General features: G+C 42.4%; 1 protein-coding gene across 2 annotated transcripts; it reads left to right on the forward strand.

Annotated features, from left to right (window-relative positions):
- C17H3orf86 (chromosome 17 C3orf86 homolog) lies at positions 1-15,709 on the forward strand. Of its 2 annotated transcripts, XM_032458020.1 has the most exons (4): positions 1-32; positions 617-755; positions 7,253-7,309; positions 15,123-15,709. In XM_032458020.1, the coding sequence occupies exons 3-4, from the start codon at positions 7,294-7,296 to the stop codon at positions 15,635-15,637; spliced, it is 531 nt and encodes a 176-aa protein (XP_032313911.1). In that variant the 5' UTR covers positions 1-32; positions 617-755; positions 7,253-7,293; the 3' UTR covers positions 15,638-15,709. The 2 variants fall into 2 exon arrangements, with proteins under 2 accessions (XP_032313911.1, XP_032313912.1); XM_032458021.1 differs by lacking the exon at positions 1-32 and having other exon boundaries at positions 462-755.
- Positions 15,710-16,022: the final 313 nt, after the last annotated feature.

Here is a 16,022-nt window from a genome sequence, read left to right on the forward strand (position 1 = left end):
GCTCAGGGTGTAATCAACTCTACAAGTACAGTGTAAGTAAGAATATTTCAAAAATATATTTATCATGAAATGTAATAGTATACTAAATAAAAATTTTACAACTCAGTGAAGTTTTGTAAGGTGAGCTCCCCTGGATTCACCAGCCAGATTGAGAATTAGATCTTTGTGGGAAGCTCAGAATTCCCCTCCTGCCCTTCTTGATGAATGTCTTTTCCTTCTCTTTCCTATAAATTAAACCATATTCTGATGTGTGGCAATTATTTCCCTGCATTTCCTTACCTTTTTACCACCTAAGCACACTCCCCTAAACATGATAGTTTTGCTGTTCTTTGTTCTGGATGTTTTTTTACTTTAAATAGATGGGATCACACCGTGTGTATTCCTTTGTGTCTGGTTCCTTTTCATACAGACTTCTGTTTGTGGGATTCATCTCTGCTGTGTGTACCTCTGGCAGTTCATTTTCTCATGAAAGTGTGGGTAGCACAAGTGATCACAGAAAATCTCAGCAGGTTAGCTTTTCAAAGTTCTGACCAGAAGACTGGAAAATAAAGTGCCATTCCTCACCATTCTAAAATATCTTAGAAGTTAAGCCTTATCATTGTTTCCAACTTTCCAGCTGAGAGAGAAGAAAAGTTTTAGGATGTGGAGATTTTGCTGAAGAAAGGAAATCGGACAGACAATGCAGTGGAGTCTTGGGAGCTATTCCGAGAACCCATGTCAGGCCCACATCTGTGTGGTCAGGTGGTGATATAAAGGTAACTGCCCAAGGAGGGAGCATGGGGGGAAGTTCAGGGGTTCAGGGAAGAAGTGCTGGATCCTGATCTTAAAGGGGCCAGACCTGGGGAGAGAAGGCTGGAAAGTCAAGAATCATCAGCTCATCTTCCTCCTCATAACAGCAAATGCGTCTGCCTCAGGTCCAGTGCTGGCTCCAGGGGTATGCAGCTTGTGCAGCTCATGGGGCCCCGCATGTAGGAGAGCCACACACTGGCTTTAGGGCTCTGCTGCCATGGTTTTGAAATCCAGAATAATTTTGAACATTTTGAACTCTACGTGGCAAATTGGGTAGCTGGTCCTGATCAGATTTCAAGGCAGCCCCCAGTTAATACTTAGAAGGCCAGCACGGCCCACTGAGGGGGTGAGTGGCCTTTGTAAGCTAAGAATTATCTGAAGCTCAAGGCAGCCCCCTTGGAAAACATTTAAGTGGTTTCCTAAAATGTTAAACATAGACTTACCATATGACCCAGAAAATGTCATGTAAAATCATTTCTTGTGGCCCCTTGAATTATACAGGACATACATACGCACATAAAGAGCAAAGAATGGAATTTTGGCAAACATTCGCCCTAGCCAGGTTGAGCAAGTTTCTTTCCCATGCTCTGGCATGTTATACATGTCTCACCAACGTGTTTCAGTAGTTGCTACTTCTTACACAGCAACTACACTACACACTATTACCATAATATCATTAGTATAATGGACCTGTGTGATACTCAGTGAGTAGAAAGGTGATCCAAGTAACTGCAAACTAGATGGGTGACTCGGGTTGTACAGTTGATAGAGTGCTGAAATAGGATAGTGAAGGTGTATCCAGCTGAAAGCAAACTAACTAAGTAGTGGTCTTTATTAACGAGTACAGAGAAAAAAAGCTTTTGCCAGATTAGTAACTGCAGATAAGGGGCCAAAAGTGTTACTTTGCTTGGCACCAAAACCATATGTGGAAATAGCAGCTGCACTTGGAGTCACTACCTGATTAAGTTTATGATCATCTACTGTCATTCTCCTCAAGATCCATCTGTGTTCTGCACAGAGCTTGTAGGGTTGTGGTTTCACGTCTTTGATGGTGGCACTAACCCAGGTAGTGGCTCCAGGAACGCAGCATTGCTTTGGTTTACTACTCTTGTAGGTAGGGGTAGTTCTACAGTTTTCCACTGGGCCTTGCCTACCATAATAGCTTTCCCTCCATGGGTCAGGGAGCCCATGTTGGGATTCTGCCAGTTGCTGAGTGTGTCTATTCTAAATATGTATTCCAGACAGGGGAAATAATCACAGGATGGGTTCAGGAACACACTATGCCTACTGTGAGATGGATCTGAGCCCAAACTCCGTTGATCACTTGACCTCCATATGCTTCTACTCTGACCAGGGGACCAGAGTAGTATTCTGGGTCTCCTGTAATTAGTGTCAGTTCAGAACCAGGCTCTGGAATCTCAGAAAAGTCTGATTATTTGCCCTTTCCAAAGCACAGTTACTCTGGTAAACATTCTTAGGTACCTTTGGAGAAGAGGAAGAAGATCAAGAGTATAAAATTTTCTCATTCGTAGTAGGGGGTCCTTCTTTAAGGGGACCTGCCTACCCTTGATTCAAGCAGATCTAGGTCTGTGAACTAGCTTAAGTCTGGGAATTGAGTGATGGATTGTAACTGTTTTCATGATTCAAGTCAGACTTCTATTGACTAGACTTAGAGATTTACCTCTTACTCAGATCAAGTAAAATTTTAGTAGGCTGTCCATCCATTTCAGTTCTAGGGACACCATGATCAACTAGGTAACATCAAAGGTCTCTGTGGGTCAGACATTCAGATTACTGCTTTGACTCCACTCTTCATACAGTAACCATACCCGCCGTGTCTTCGGTGAGTGTTACCATGGGTCACTGTCTCCTCAGGATTCCATCAGCCCCATTGTGTTTAGGAATCTCAGTTCAATGGTCTGTAGATTTCCTTGGTTTTCTATGTAGATAGTCTGAGCAACTCTGACTAATGGCAGTTGTGTTTCTTCCTGCCCAGTCTTGATGCTTTTATTTTTTTGACACGTGTTAATGAACTGGCTAGTTTTACAACGTTGAAGCCTCATATGATTCCTGATTTTAAAGAGAACCATTCTAAGGTTTCACAATTATTAGGTATGATGTTTGTTCAAAGATTTAAAATACTAGCCTTATTGTGTTAAGGAAGCTCCCCTATAGTTTTAGTTTGCCAATATTTTTAAAATTATGAGTAGGTGTCTTGTTTAGTCATAAGCTCAGTCTGCTTCTGTTGCATTGTGGTGACTTAAATGGATTTCCTAATGTCAAACCATTTTGAATTCTTAAGATAAATCCAAAGAGATATTTTTAAAGCATCTATATACATTGTTAGATTCTATTTGCTAATATTTATAATTATGCATCTCTGTTCATAAATGAGATTGGCTTATATTTTTACTTTCCTTATCTAAATTTGGTATCAAGTTTATAGTAGCTATATAAAATAATTTGAAATATCTTCTGTTTCTGACTCTCTGGAAGATTCTGTTTACAACTGGTGTGGCAGAGACCACTAAATGTCCCCCATGTTTTGGCCTCCCTTCTTTTTCAATAATAGAATGCTTAGCTGTTTATAGGACCACTGAAATTAAAGATTCTAGATCCCAGCTTGTTTTGAAGCTAGGCATGGCCATGAGATGTAAACATAGTATTACAGGGGTTTTCTGGGATTTTCCTTAAGAATTAGCAGAAGTAAAATTGTGGCTCCTACTTGATCTCTTCCTCTACCCTGTAGCTTACAATGCAGATGTCACCTTCTTATACCAGAAGGACTAGGTCCAGTCCCCTAGGATTGGCTGGGGGTGAGCTGGGGGGATCATGAATGCCCAAGGATTTCACACAGCACACAAGATGTGAACTGCACATTTCTGGACTTTATATGAGCATGAAATAGACTTGTATCTTTGTTAGCATACTGTTCCTCATAGGCCAACCTGATCTTAATGTGACTGGAATTTTCTGTGTCTTGAATATTTGCTAGATTTTTCCTATAAAGTTCTTAGGACTTTACTTTGTGTATGTATGTGTATATGTCATTTTTAACTTCTCATTAAACTTCAGTGATGACAGAACTGATTAGGTTTTATGTTTTTCTTTGTATGGATTTTTAGAAAATGAGATTCTTTTAGGAAATTGACCATTTTTGTCTAAGTTTTAAATGTAGTATCTAAAAGTTATTTGTGCAGTTATTTTCATTTCTGCTCTATCTTCATTTACGTCCTTTAAAAAATTTCCGTGATTGTGCTTTTTCTCACTTTTTAAAATTAAGTAATCTTGCCAGTTTTCTCATTTTCATTATTTTGCTCAGAGAACTGAAATCTGCTTTTGTTGATTCCTTAGATAATATCTTTGTTTTTACTATATTTCTGTTATCCTTTACCCCTTCTTTGAATTTACTATTACTTTAAAATCTTAAGTCAGATATTTAGCCTATTAATTTCCAGTCTTTCTTAATAAATAGAAAGCATTTAAGGCTATAATTTTCCTTTAAGTACCATTTGAGGTGTGTTCTACAAATTTCAATTTGAAGTATTTTCATTATAATTTAATTTTGATTTTATTATTTCCATTTTGTTTTCCCGTTGCCCCTTGAGAATGAAAGCCTTTCTAGCTTTCAAGATCAAAGTTTTCTAAATTGGGTCAGAGTTAGGAACTGTGTTATTCACGTGATGAATAGTCTTACTAATTATTTTCTGCCTCAGCTGTCAATTACTGAGAAATATGTTTTTTAAAGTCCTCAACCTGATGTTAGGATTACCATCCTCTCCATGTAAATATATCTTTCTTTGTGTTGTCATGTATCTTTAGGATAACATTGATTAGCTGAATTCACATTTAGGATTGTTAAACATTCCTGAAGAGCTGTATCTTTTATCATTACGTGGCAAACATCTGTACCCCTGGTAATGCTTTCTGCCTTAAAGCAGGGGTTGGCAAACTATGGTCTGTTGGTAAGTCTGACTGCCACCTGTTTTTGAATAGGTTGCAAGTTAAGGATGGTTTTTACATTTTTAAATGGTTTTTAAAAATCGAAGGAAGAATATTTTGTGACACATGAAGATTATATTAAATTCAAATTTCAGTGTCCATTGAAGCTTCATTGGAACACATCTACACTCATTCACTCCTGTATTGTCTGTGGTTACGTTCACCCTTCAGATCAGAGATAGCCCACAACTTGCACAGAAAATTTACTAACCTTTGCTTTAAAGTCTTTCTGTTCTGTCTTGTTATGGAAGTTCCACCAGCATTTTTTTCGGTTAGTATTTGCATTGTAGACCTTTTACTTTCAGCCTGTGTGTCCTTATGGTTTTGGTAGATATCTTGAAGACATCTTTTAGCTGCATTTTTTCTCGTCTGTCCATATCTGCTTTCACCTGGCAAATTTACTCCCCTTACAATGATCACTTCCACTGATATTCTTGTAATCTCTGTAATCTTATTGTAAGATTACTCTCTCTAATTTTATTGCTTTTTAATTTGTCCTGCTTTATCTAAGATGTTCTTTTTCTACTTTTGCTTTGGATTCATTGAAGCCTTTAAATTCAGTTTTTCCCTCTATGCCATATTAGAAATTATATGCTCTATTATTTAAAAGATCATGCATTTTTATACTACATAAACATACTTTTATTGTACTTGTATTAACTTATAAAGTTAATACCTCTACCTCAATTGCTTCGAAACACTATCTTTACTCACTTTCCATCTTGTAATTTTTTTAATTTTTGAAGTTATTTTTATCCAATTAATAAATTAAAATGAGCAAATATTTCTTATATAAGGTAAAGTTTTATGGAGCAAAAATTGAGATACTCAACCAGAACTCTTTGATTCTCTCTCAGTTCCTTTTTTCATTCAACAATATTTCATGGACTTCCTTCCAGGTCAGTATATATAGACACTCTCCATCTTATTGCCTACTGTTTTTATTTTGTTTAGTTTTTATCCCATAAACTGGACATTTTTATTTTTGCTTTATACAATGTTTACTACCAGTGTAGACATCTTTAAATATAGCTTACTTTTGCCTGTTTTAAAAAACTTTTTATATAAATGGAATCATAAACTATTTTCTTTCATCTTGCTCAAAATTGTCACTTTTATGCATGTTACTACTGCATGTCATTGTGCTTTATTTTCATTGTTTTATGGTGTTCTTTGTGATAACACCACAATTGATATGCAGGCCACTCTTGATGGACATTGGGCTCTTTCCAGTTTTTGTCCTGGCTGCAAATGCCTGTGTCCAGTGCTGTGAAATCATGCCAAATCGGAGCAGCTCTTGACAATGCTTGATTTTGCCAGATGTCTTCACATTTGCCAATACAATAGAAGTTATGAAAAGCAACATACCTAAACTCATCTTTGCTAGCAGCACCAGTGTTATCGCCTGCAAAGGCTGCCTCTCCGTATCCACAGCTCATAACTGCCTTGGCTGAGTGTATAGAAGTGGTTAGTTCTTTCAGACTTGCAAGGAACCAGATTATTCCACTGTCCACGTATGGCGGCCCACAGTTGGGGGTTACCTACATGAGCAACACTCCAGATCCTTCCAGCTCTCTTTGCATACTGGCTAACTCTAGCCAGAGACCACCTTTCTTACAGGACTTTGCTAAAAGCAGTCAAGGAGCAGCCAACAAAACCACCATTCTGGGTTCTTATTACCATTTTCCTAATGCCACAAATCCAGTCAAATTGTGGTCTACCCTTCAAACTAAGACTGCAACCTGACCAAACATTTTACTTAAGGCACCAGCCTTCCTGTCTCTGCCCAACTAAAGATCGGGTTTCTGTTACTAGGGAGAAGCAGAGAATGGACATCAGTGAATCCTCACTTTGTCTCCCTCCCAGCTTCCTCTAGTATCATATTCTTTCTTCCTGAATGACACCTGTTAGACCAGTGGTTTTCAACCCGGGGACATTTGGCAACGTCTGAAGACAGTTTTGATTGGCACAACTAGGAAGGATGACATTGAGTGGACGGAGGACAAGGTTATTGCTGAATACCGTACAATACACAGCACTGCCCCCACAGGAAGTAACCATAGCTGACCCTTGAACACTACAGGTTTAAACTACAGATCCACATGTACATGGATTTTTTTTTCAATAGTAAATACTACAGTAGTACACGACCCCGGGTTGGTTGAATCCCAGGATGTGGAAGAACGGTGGATACAGATACTAGGATTTTCCACTGCATAGGTGGTCGGCAGCCATAATCCTCAAGTTGTGTCTGACCCAAAATGTCGAGAGTGCTGAGGTTAAGGCACCCGGTTTGAGGCGTTCCTTTAGTCTAGGTCTGATTGTGATAAACCATGTATCTTGGAAGTCTTTATATTTCCCACTTCTTGAATAACTACCTGAGCACACAAATCTGGGGTGACTACTTTTTTTCAGTGTGTTGAAGATACTATTTGACTAAATTCCATTGTTGTTGTCGTAGGTTATTTTCTTCAGCTGCTTTCAGGATGTCTTCAGGCTTCCATGGTTTTGCTACAGTGTAAGTGTGAATGTTTTATTTATTTAATTAAAAAAATTTAGGGGAGTAATTTGGTTTATTTAACACCTTTATTGTGGTATGATTCCTGTACAGTAAATACATATTTCAGATATACAATTTGATGAATTTCGATAGAGGTATTATTTATTTAAAGGGGGTCCTGGGGATTGAACCCAGGACCTTCTGCATGCTAAGCATGTGCTCTACCACTGAGCTATCCCCTCCCCCCACTAAATGTGGATGTTTTAAATTATCCCACTTGGGATTCAGTGGGATTGCTAATTCTGAGAATTCCTGTCTTGCATCAATTTCAGAGAATTCTCAGCCTTCTCTCTCATGTGGCCTCCCTGCTTTGCCCTGTTCTGTCCTCCTAGAGCTTTCTTCCTGTGGTTTGTATGTTGTCACTTTGAATTTCCTCATTTCTGTCCTCCTTAAGAAACATGGCCCTTCAGATCTGGTTCAAGGTCGCTTAGCCCTTCTTCCATCTGTATCCTAGCTTATGTTTAACCTGTCCATTGAGTTCTTACTCCTAATCATATTTTTTTCATTTTTTAAAATGGAAAATACATCTTGGTGTAAAGAATAAAACATTAGATATTATTTTAAAAATAATTTATCTAATATAATTATATATATATAAAGATTAAAAAATTCAAGAAAGCCTTCAATATTAGATTTTGAAAAATTTTACAGGTCAAACCAGGTCATGATTTGTGTGAGGCCGGAGACCTCTGAGGACCCTATGCAGGGTCCTGTGAGTAACGCTGACAGCCAGGAAGATGATTTTCTGAGGGCTGAAGGATATCGCCTTCATGGACAAATCATAAAAATAGGAAAGCCCTCGAGCAGGGAGAGTGCCCTGGGGGGAAGGAAACATAGAGGGCATTGGCTGAGGGGGTGGTGGCAGTGGCCTACACCGTGGGGGAGGGCCTGGGCGTGGAGGGTGCGGGATGCCGGTGTCCGGCAGTGATGGAGGGCTGTGGACAGCAGCAGGCACCCAGCCAGCGCCTGCTGGAGAGTAGCCAGGGCTCCATGGGCCACTTTCTCTCAGGGGGGCAGCAGTAGGGGGTGCCAGTGGATTCCATGTCTGTGCAGGGACAGTAACTGAGCCTCTGGGACAGGAGGGAGTCACATCCCCAGCCCCACCTCCAGGCAGGGGTTCACATCTGTGGCTCAGGAGAGAAGCAGGAGATGGTGACGGAGGATCTGTCCTCCACGTGGGGTAGGTAATTTGTGCTGTGACTTCATTTACCCACATCAGTGTAGGTAGAGACTTGTCCTTTGACCCCACCTGACTTCTGGACATCTGAAGGAGAGGAGAGAAAGCCACGGTGAGTTCTCCATCAGCGGGCAATGGAGGGCGTTGCCCTCACAGCGTGGGTTCTTTCTTACAAGGCAAGAAACCCCATGGTCCATGGGCTTCAATGAACTAACCCCACACCCCTTGGGGGTACAGCTTTCCTCAGACATTTCAGCAGCTTTTCCAGGAAAGAGAGGTCTCAAACTGTCCCAAGTTAATTTTTCGGTTTGATCAGACCTTCAGTAAGATGTCTCCAAGTCCACTCCCGCTCTAAATAACTGACCCATGTGCTTGCCAAAGGCCATTTCCGATGCATTTGTAAGTTCTGTTTCTTTTTTTGTTTTTGGAGGAAGGTAACTGAGTTTAATTAATTTAAATGGAGGTACTGCTAAGCACGTAGTCCACTATTGAGCTATACGCTGCCCCCCATTTCTTTTCTAAGCTGTGAGTGATGATCCTTCCTGGTGAAATCTGAAAGCCCTTACCTTCTAGATTAGAGTAAGTTTTTAGGTCTGAGCAGCTTTTCAGCTGTTAGATGCTGGGTGGAAATGCTGGTTCCAACTGAGGAGCAGTGAGAAGTCTCTGGGCCTGGGACTGGAATGCTATGTGGGTTCCAAGGCCATGTTCAGTGGGTTTGGGGGCCGGAAGGCTGCAAAGGAAAGGACCGCGAGGAGGACTGGCTGAAGACTGGCAGTCCCCTTTCCACCCAGGGCCCTCTCCTTTTATTCTCTGTCCCCAGCATCTGGGCCTTTATGACATCAAAGTCTCTGGCCAATCACAGCACTCACCCTTCACTGTCACAATGGGCCCTTCAAGGCAATTTGTGGAGGACAAATTTACTACCAGAGTAAATATATACTTTTTTTTTGCTTTTGCCAGTTGGCATGCCTGAGCAATGGCAATTATTGAAGTCATAGGAACTTTAATTTCTGGGAGATTTAGTTTTGGGGAGTGGTCTATATTTTAAGGATGAACTTATTTTAAGGGTGATATTTAGAAATATGAACAAACAAAATTAGGTTAAAGCTATTCAAGGGCATCACTAACAAGATGATTAAGAGCATGCCAAAAGCACTGAGAGTTAACAGAATAGTTTGGTGACAAAAAAGGAATCTGTACTAATTGGGCATTTAAAAAAGTAGTCATCTTACATGAGAGACTGTATTAGGGTTATCCAGAGAAACAGTGCCAGTAAGATGTGTGTGTGTGTGTGTAGAGAGATTTATTGTAAGGAATTGGCTCATGTGATTATGAAGGCTGAAAAGTCCAGACCCAAGAGAGCTGATGGTGTATTTCTAGTCTAAATTGGATGCCAAAGGCAGGAGAGGACTGATGTCCCATGAAGAAGACAGTCATGCAGAGCTTTTTCCCCAATCAACCTTCAGTGGACTGAATGAGGCACACTTTCCACTAAGTTATGGAAATAGTGGAAACATACTTAACTTATAAAACCAGTGTAGGAAATTTAGGAAGTTTGAATCACGAGAAATTTAATCTTGGTCTTAGACAAAACCAAAATACTGGGCTAACATTTTTTTTAATGATAGAATAAAGCCTGAATCATGCTGAAGTTTTTTTTTTTTTTAATTGATGCCTTACTATCTCATAAGGAGTCACAAAGGCTACTAGGTAAATATACTTTTAATTTTTACTAGATTCCCAGTTTATCATAAAAGGATATAACCCAGGAACAGCCAGATTGAAGAGGTGCGCGGGGCAAGGTATGGGGAAAGGGCACGGAGCATCCAGGCCCCGGCTGAGCACACCTCCCTCCCAGCACCTCCACGTGTTCACCAGCCCGGACGCTCTTAAGTATACTTGCTAGTGTCCATAAAGAGAAACAGCTTAATAACATTTTTCTTTTTTCTTATTTTGACAAGCTTAGCTTTATCCAAACTAAATGTTCATAGAGTATACTTTAGCAACTGAATGCATTTTTTGATGAATAACTCCTTCACATTTTCAAGAGAGGGAAAAGAGAAGAAGTGTGATAGAAAAAATAAGAGGGAATTGGATTTAGATAGCTAATCACTTTTCTCTGTAGGGAGAGAGGAGAAAGTGTAGACATGCACACACACACGAGAGTGTCCTACCTGGTTCTGACATCATTTGGGTCCTTGACAATTATATCAAGTCATAAGATATTTAAAGCCAGCACTTGCCGATTCCTGAGGTACAGAAAGAATGTGATGCCTCCTGTGTGAAACAAAATGACCTGTTGCTTAGGCAAACAAGATAATTTCCTCATGAGATTTTTGTATTTTGGTGTCTAAAGCCTCCATAAAATAATGGCTAAATGTTGATGCTTGTTGACAAAACCCCCATTACCAATCAAGAAGAAAAAAGAATTTTATTCAAGCCAAACTGAGAATTATAACATGGCAGACAGACTCTCAGAGCTCTGAGAAGTATGCTGCCTCTTAGAAGTGGAAGGCACATTTATCACATACTTTTAGGAGACAAAGGATCAAAGATCAAAATGACACATTGACATTTTATATAAAGTTCAACAAAGATACATAGTCTAGGTAACACATACAAAGAGTGCAGCAAGTCACCATGACCACTTATGCAGTTGGAAAAGAACGCTAATCTTTTAAGAAGTTACAGTGTTAACATCAGAAGAAAAGGGAGGAAAAAATATCTTTACAGTCGCGCAGGCACTCCCACCTTTGAGGAGGTCTGGTTAATGTGTGGTGCTGAGGCACACCACACGTTAGGGAGGGAGGGAGGAGGCCCAGACAGAGAATTTTATGTTTAAAATTTCCTGGCTTGCCTTAAGATGCACATTTTATTTCATCACATTTATGCCAGCTGACACTTTTGTTTACCTAACATGTACACGATTTCTGACTTTAAGCCATTAACCAGTTGTGGAAAGAGCACTGGAAATAACACCAAAGTGGTCCTGAGCACTAGGGGTGCTGATGAGGGAGGAGATTCTCACATTTTACGTGAGTTTTTGCCAAAGAACGTTTTAGGGAGGCAGTTTTTGAGTTCAAATTGTGTTTAGAACCTTCTCATATCAATTAAAGAAAACAGACCATTGGACAGTCAGAAATTTGTTTTTGTTTTTTGTTCTAAGACATCTCTCAAATGAGTAATTTTGTCCATATCAAAATTCCTCAAAAGTGGCCACTATAATTCCAAGTTATTTTTGGTGAAATTGAGCCTGTGAGAAAGATATACGCACAGGCATTAGCAACATAGTGAGAAAACATCCAGGAAGCAGGTATTTCAGAGTTTTAAGTGGATATGACCCCAGAGAACTGGGTGTGCGACCAGAGGTGCGTAACTTTTCATCTGGGAGCTTGTCAAAGGCCAGTCATCGCCAGTCAAGAGTTTTCAAGCGCGTAGAAGACAAAACTCTTAGAGCACGATTTTCAAGAGCTGGACACTGTGGTGAGAGCAAGGGAAATCTTAAACCTGGTAATATTCTCAGTAAGCTGAGTTTCCAAGACCAGTGAAATGAGGTAACAGAATGAATTAACATTTCCGGGGAAACCTGCCCTTGTGTAGACCTGTTACTGAGTCCAAGCTCATACTCCTCACTGCAGGCCAGGCTGATAAACTGAGAGACGAGTTTTTGGGGCAAGGAATAGTGACTTTATTTGGAAAGCCAGCAGAAGATGGTGGACCAATGTTCCAAAGAACCATCTTCCCTGAGTTAGAATTCAGGTTTCTTTCATAGTAAAACAGAAGGGGGTAAAATCCTGGCTCGGCCAGACTCTGGAGGGGAGGTGTTATGTCTTTCTTCCTGTAGCCATTCACAAGTGGGCCTGGTCAGGTTTAGTTTAATGCTTATTACCTGGGAGGCAGGGTTCCCAGCAATGGGCCATTATGTGTAATTAAAGCTTATAGGCAAGATCCCTTTAGCGATTAACTTGTCATAGAATACAAAGGTTCTTCTCTAGTACAGAGATGGGGTGCTGGGGAAAGAAGTGGGCGGCTCACTTGGGCCTAGACAAGTGGCAGGAGTGGGTGAGCAGAGCCAGGGAAGGAAGAGCCAGAGGGCTTTTCTCTCACCTTATCAATGACCTCATGCAAGGGACAGGCTCACAGCAGTCCCTGGGAAGAGTCAAGGGCACAAATGCCCATTGGAGGAAGTTGCCAGTGGCAGGCTGCTGGGTGGGGAACACCTGTGGAGTGGGGTGTAGTGGAGATTAACTCTTAGATTCAGTGGTGCCTATGGACTGCTTCACATCAGGTGGGCAGCACCAGGCAGATGAGGAGAAAAGCCTAGTTGGATGACCTGGGGTCAGTCTAAGAGGTTGGCCATCCCATCTCCCATCCGCACGGTGGGCCAGCACTCTGTGACACTTGGCAGCTGCTGGGTCCACAGTGTGGGGAGGCCCCAAGGTCAGAGGCGGCTTGGGGAGGATTTAAGGTGGCCCTGGGCTGGGGGCTGAATCTCAGCAGATGGTAACCAGGGAACAGGTCTAATTCTCAGGGAGGTGAGGCTGTCAAGAGGGTATGAAGCCTAAGGTGAGCCAAACCCAGCTGAGTAGGGAGTGGACCTATGAGAAATTCCTAACCCAAGAACCCCTGGCTTCCACTGTGCTAAAAATGAACTAACCCTGCCAGAGAAGGACACCCTCCCTTGTCTATTCTAGAAAAAAACAGATGCCACTGTGGACCCACGTGGTGGGACTGGTGGAAGTCAGGAACTATGGGAAGGGAAAGGGTGGGTGCCAGGGACACCTCTAGGTTGGGGATATTGGGCACTCCAACAGAGAGGACTGGAGGAAGGATGAGGAATGTGTGTGGGGCTGCGCTGCAGAGGTCTTAGGTCACCAGGCAGAATCTAGGCTGATAGGATGGGAAACGGTTTACACAATAAAGATCAGGTTGCTAGGAGACCCCAGTCTTCTACTGCTCCTTTTCCTGTCTGAAGCTCCCTCCACACACTCCTCCCCTGCAGCCCCTTCTGACAGGTGAGTGTCAAACCTTCATACCTTTTTGGTCCCCTAGCTCCTAGTCAGCCCCGATCTGTTCAACTTGCTGTGCTCTTGCCACCAGCTACCCTGATTCTGGGAATCCCTGTGGGATGTGCTGACTTCCTCATGGCCTTGTGGACCATCAAGGGACAGTGGGGAGGTCCTCTCTGCCTGAGGGCAAATCAGAGCATCACGTAGGATGCAGGTGTCAGGACCTTGAAAGCTAGTTGTCTTGGTTGACATTCTAGGTAGTGTACCTTAATGTTTCTCAGGGATGATGGTCACTGTGCATTCTAAAAAATGTGAAGCGACTATCAAGCTTGACAGAAAGAAAGCAGGAAGAGTCCCCAGACTGGCTAATAGACCCACACCAATAGCGGATTTACCCTGAGCCCAGGAAGCTTCAGCTTTGCAGCCCCTCTCCAGGACTGGTCCTGGAAAATGTTCCCGTGGTGTATGAGTTCCCCTTTGCTGCTGTAGCAAATCGCCACAAACTTAGCTGCTTGGAACAAGAGCCATTTATGATCTCACAGAGCTGTAGGTCCTGAGCCTGGCAAGTGTGGCTTCATCCTCTGCTTAGGGTCTCACAAGACCACCTTAAGGTTTTGTCTACCCTTAGCTCTTACCTGGAGGCTCTGGGGAAAATCTACTTCTAGGCTCATTCATTTTGTTGACAGACTTTCTTTCCTTCTCACAGGTCTTCACTTAGCCTCTGCCATCATCAGGCCAGCACTGTTGGGAGGGTCCTTTTCATAGCTTAGCTTCTCTTCCATTTCTTCTGCTCCATCTCTCTGAGCCCAGCCAGAGAAAGCGCTCTCCTTTTCAGAGCCCAAATCATCAGATTGGGGCACCCAGGTGATACAGGATAATGTCCCCCTAGTTCAAGGTCCATAATTTTAATTACACCTGCACAGTCCCTTTTTGACATAATAAAACATATCCACAAGTTCTGAGCGTTCAGGCATGGACATCTTTGGGGGACCAATACACTGACTACATGTGGTCATGTTTTTGTAAAGTTTGCAAGAGTGATTTTTTTTGTCTTGTATAAGATCCAGCATTCTCCATTCTTCTCTTCATCTAAGACAGTGTTTTTGAACCTCTAGCTCATTAATCATTGCTGCTTCCTTTATGAAATGAGCTTAAGCAATGGCATTAACGAGCATTTTCTTAAGGAGTACAGAAGTGAATTGCATAGAAAATATTAGACTGTTGCACGCGACCATTTGAAATGAAAATGTTTGTATTCACACACACACATATCTGGACTAGATCAAGATGTAAAGTATACTTTTTAGTATACTTTGTTAAATTAAAATGTTAAAATTTGAAAAGATAATTAAGAAAAAAAAAAAACCACCCTAGAATTCATCAGAGCCTCCAGGTAGGCCTGCTCCTGGTCCTGGGTAGATTTCTGGAGCAACTGGGACAACAGAGTCCGGGCACAGTTTGTTTATAGAAGCTCAGGGGCTGGTGGCTCCCTTTGACCCTCGCTATGTTGGCTCAGCCCTCCACCCTCAGCATGGAGGGCTGAAGATGCTGTTGTTCTGTGTTGTCTCCATTTCCCCCTTTGTAGCTATGTCTAACAGTGAGATCGGACAGGGGAAGAAACCTCTAGATACGTTTTTCTGGATTAACGAGGTAACTGGAGAAATTACCTACACTTCGCTGAAGGCAGACGCACCTGCAGCTTCTCCAGCTCCTCTTGAGAAGGTCGGAGAGAGGCCAAGACCTGGGCGCGGGAGCCTGCAGGGGGCTCCTCCCAGAGCCCAGGGTGCGGCCAGCACCCCTGCGCAGAAGCCCGCCCCGCCACCCTCTCCTAAGGCTTCACTGAAAGACACTGGCTCAAGAAACTCCCTCCCATCCACACCGACCCATCTCCCGGCCAAAGCGAGAGCCACAAGTCCCCCGCCGTTCTCAGTAATTCCTAGCAGCATCTCACCACCAGGAGGCGCTCTGCCCGCATTCGGCCCCCTTGAACCAGCCCCTCTGCCCGTTGCCTCTACTTTTCCTCCCAGCCCTTCTGCCCCCTGGGCCTTCACCTGCAAGCTGGAAAATGCCCTTACCGGGAATAACCGATTTGCCTTTTAAGCTTGAGAGAATTTGCCTGGCGACGGCCTCTAAGCCTTTTCTGAGCCACTGTGACCAGAGCAGCCTGTGATGTGCGCCTTCATGCCCTGTGAGGACCCACCTGCCTCTCCTAGACGCACTCGGGACCACCCGCGGAGTTCTTACAGGAATGAGCCCAATGCTTTCCAACCCAATATAAATTTAACTTAGATTTGACACAACGTTTTCTAGAACTTCCTTTATCTCCGGAGACATCTTGGTATTTTTAACTCTTTAAGGTTCAATAATTCGGTTCTAATGTTGGTGTCAGAGTAGTATGTTTAGTTCCCAGCCAGAGCCAGAAGGATACCCTCTTGGCTGAGACAGGAACAAACCAGGATGGGTGGGACTTGAAGGCCTGGTGTCC

This window comes from Camelus ferus, chromosome 17 (assembly GCF_009834535.1).
Source record: "Camelus ferus isolate YT-003-E chromosome 17, BCGSAC_Cfer_1.0, whole genome shotgun sequence".
In the NCBI taxonomy this organism is placed as follows: Eukaryota; Metazoa; Chordata; class Mammalia; order Artiodactyla; family Camelidae; genus Camelus; species Camelus ferus.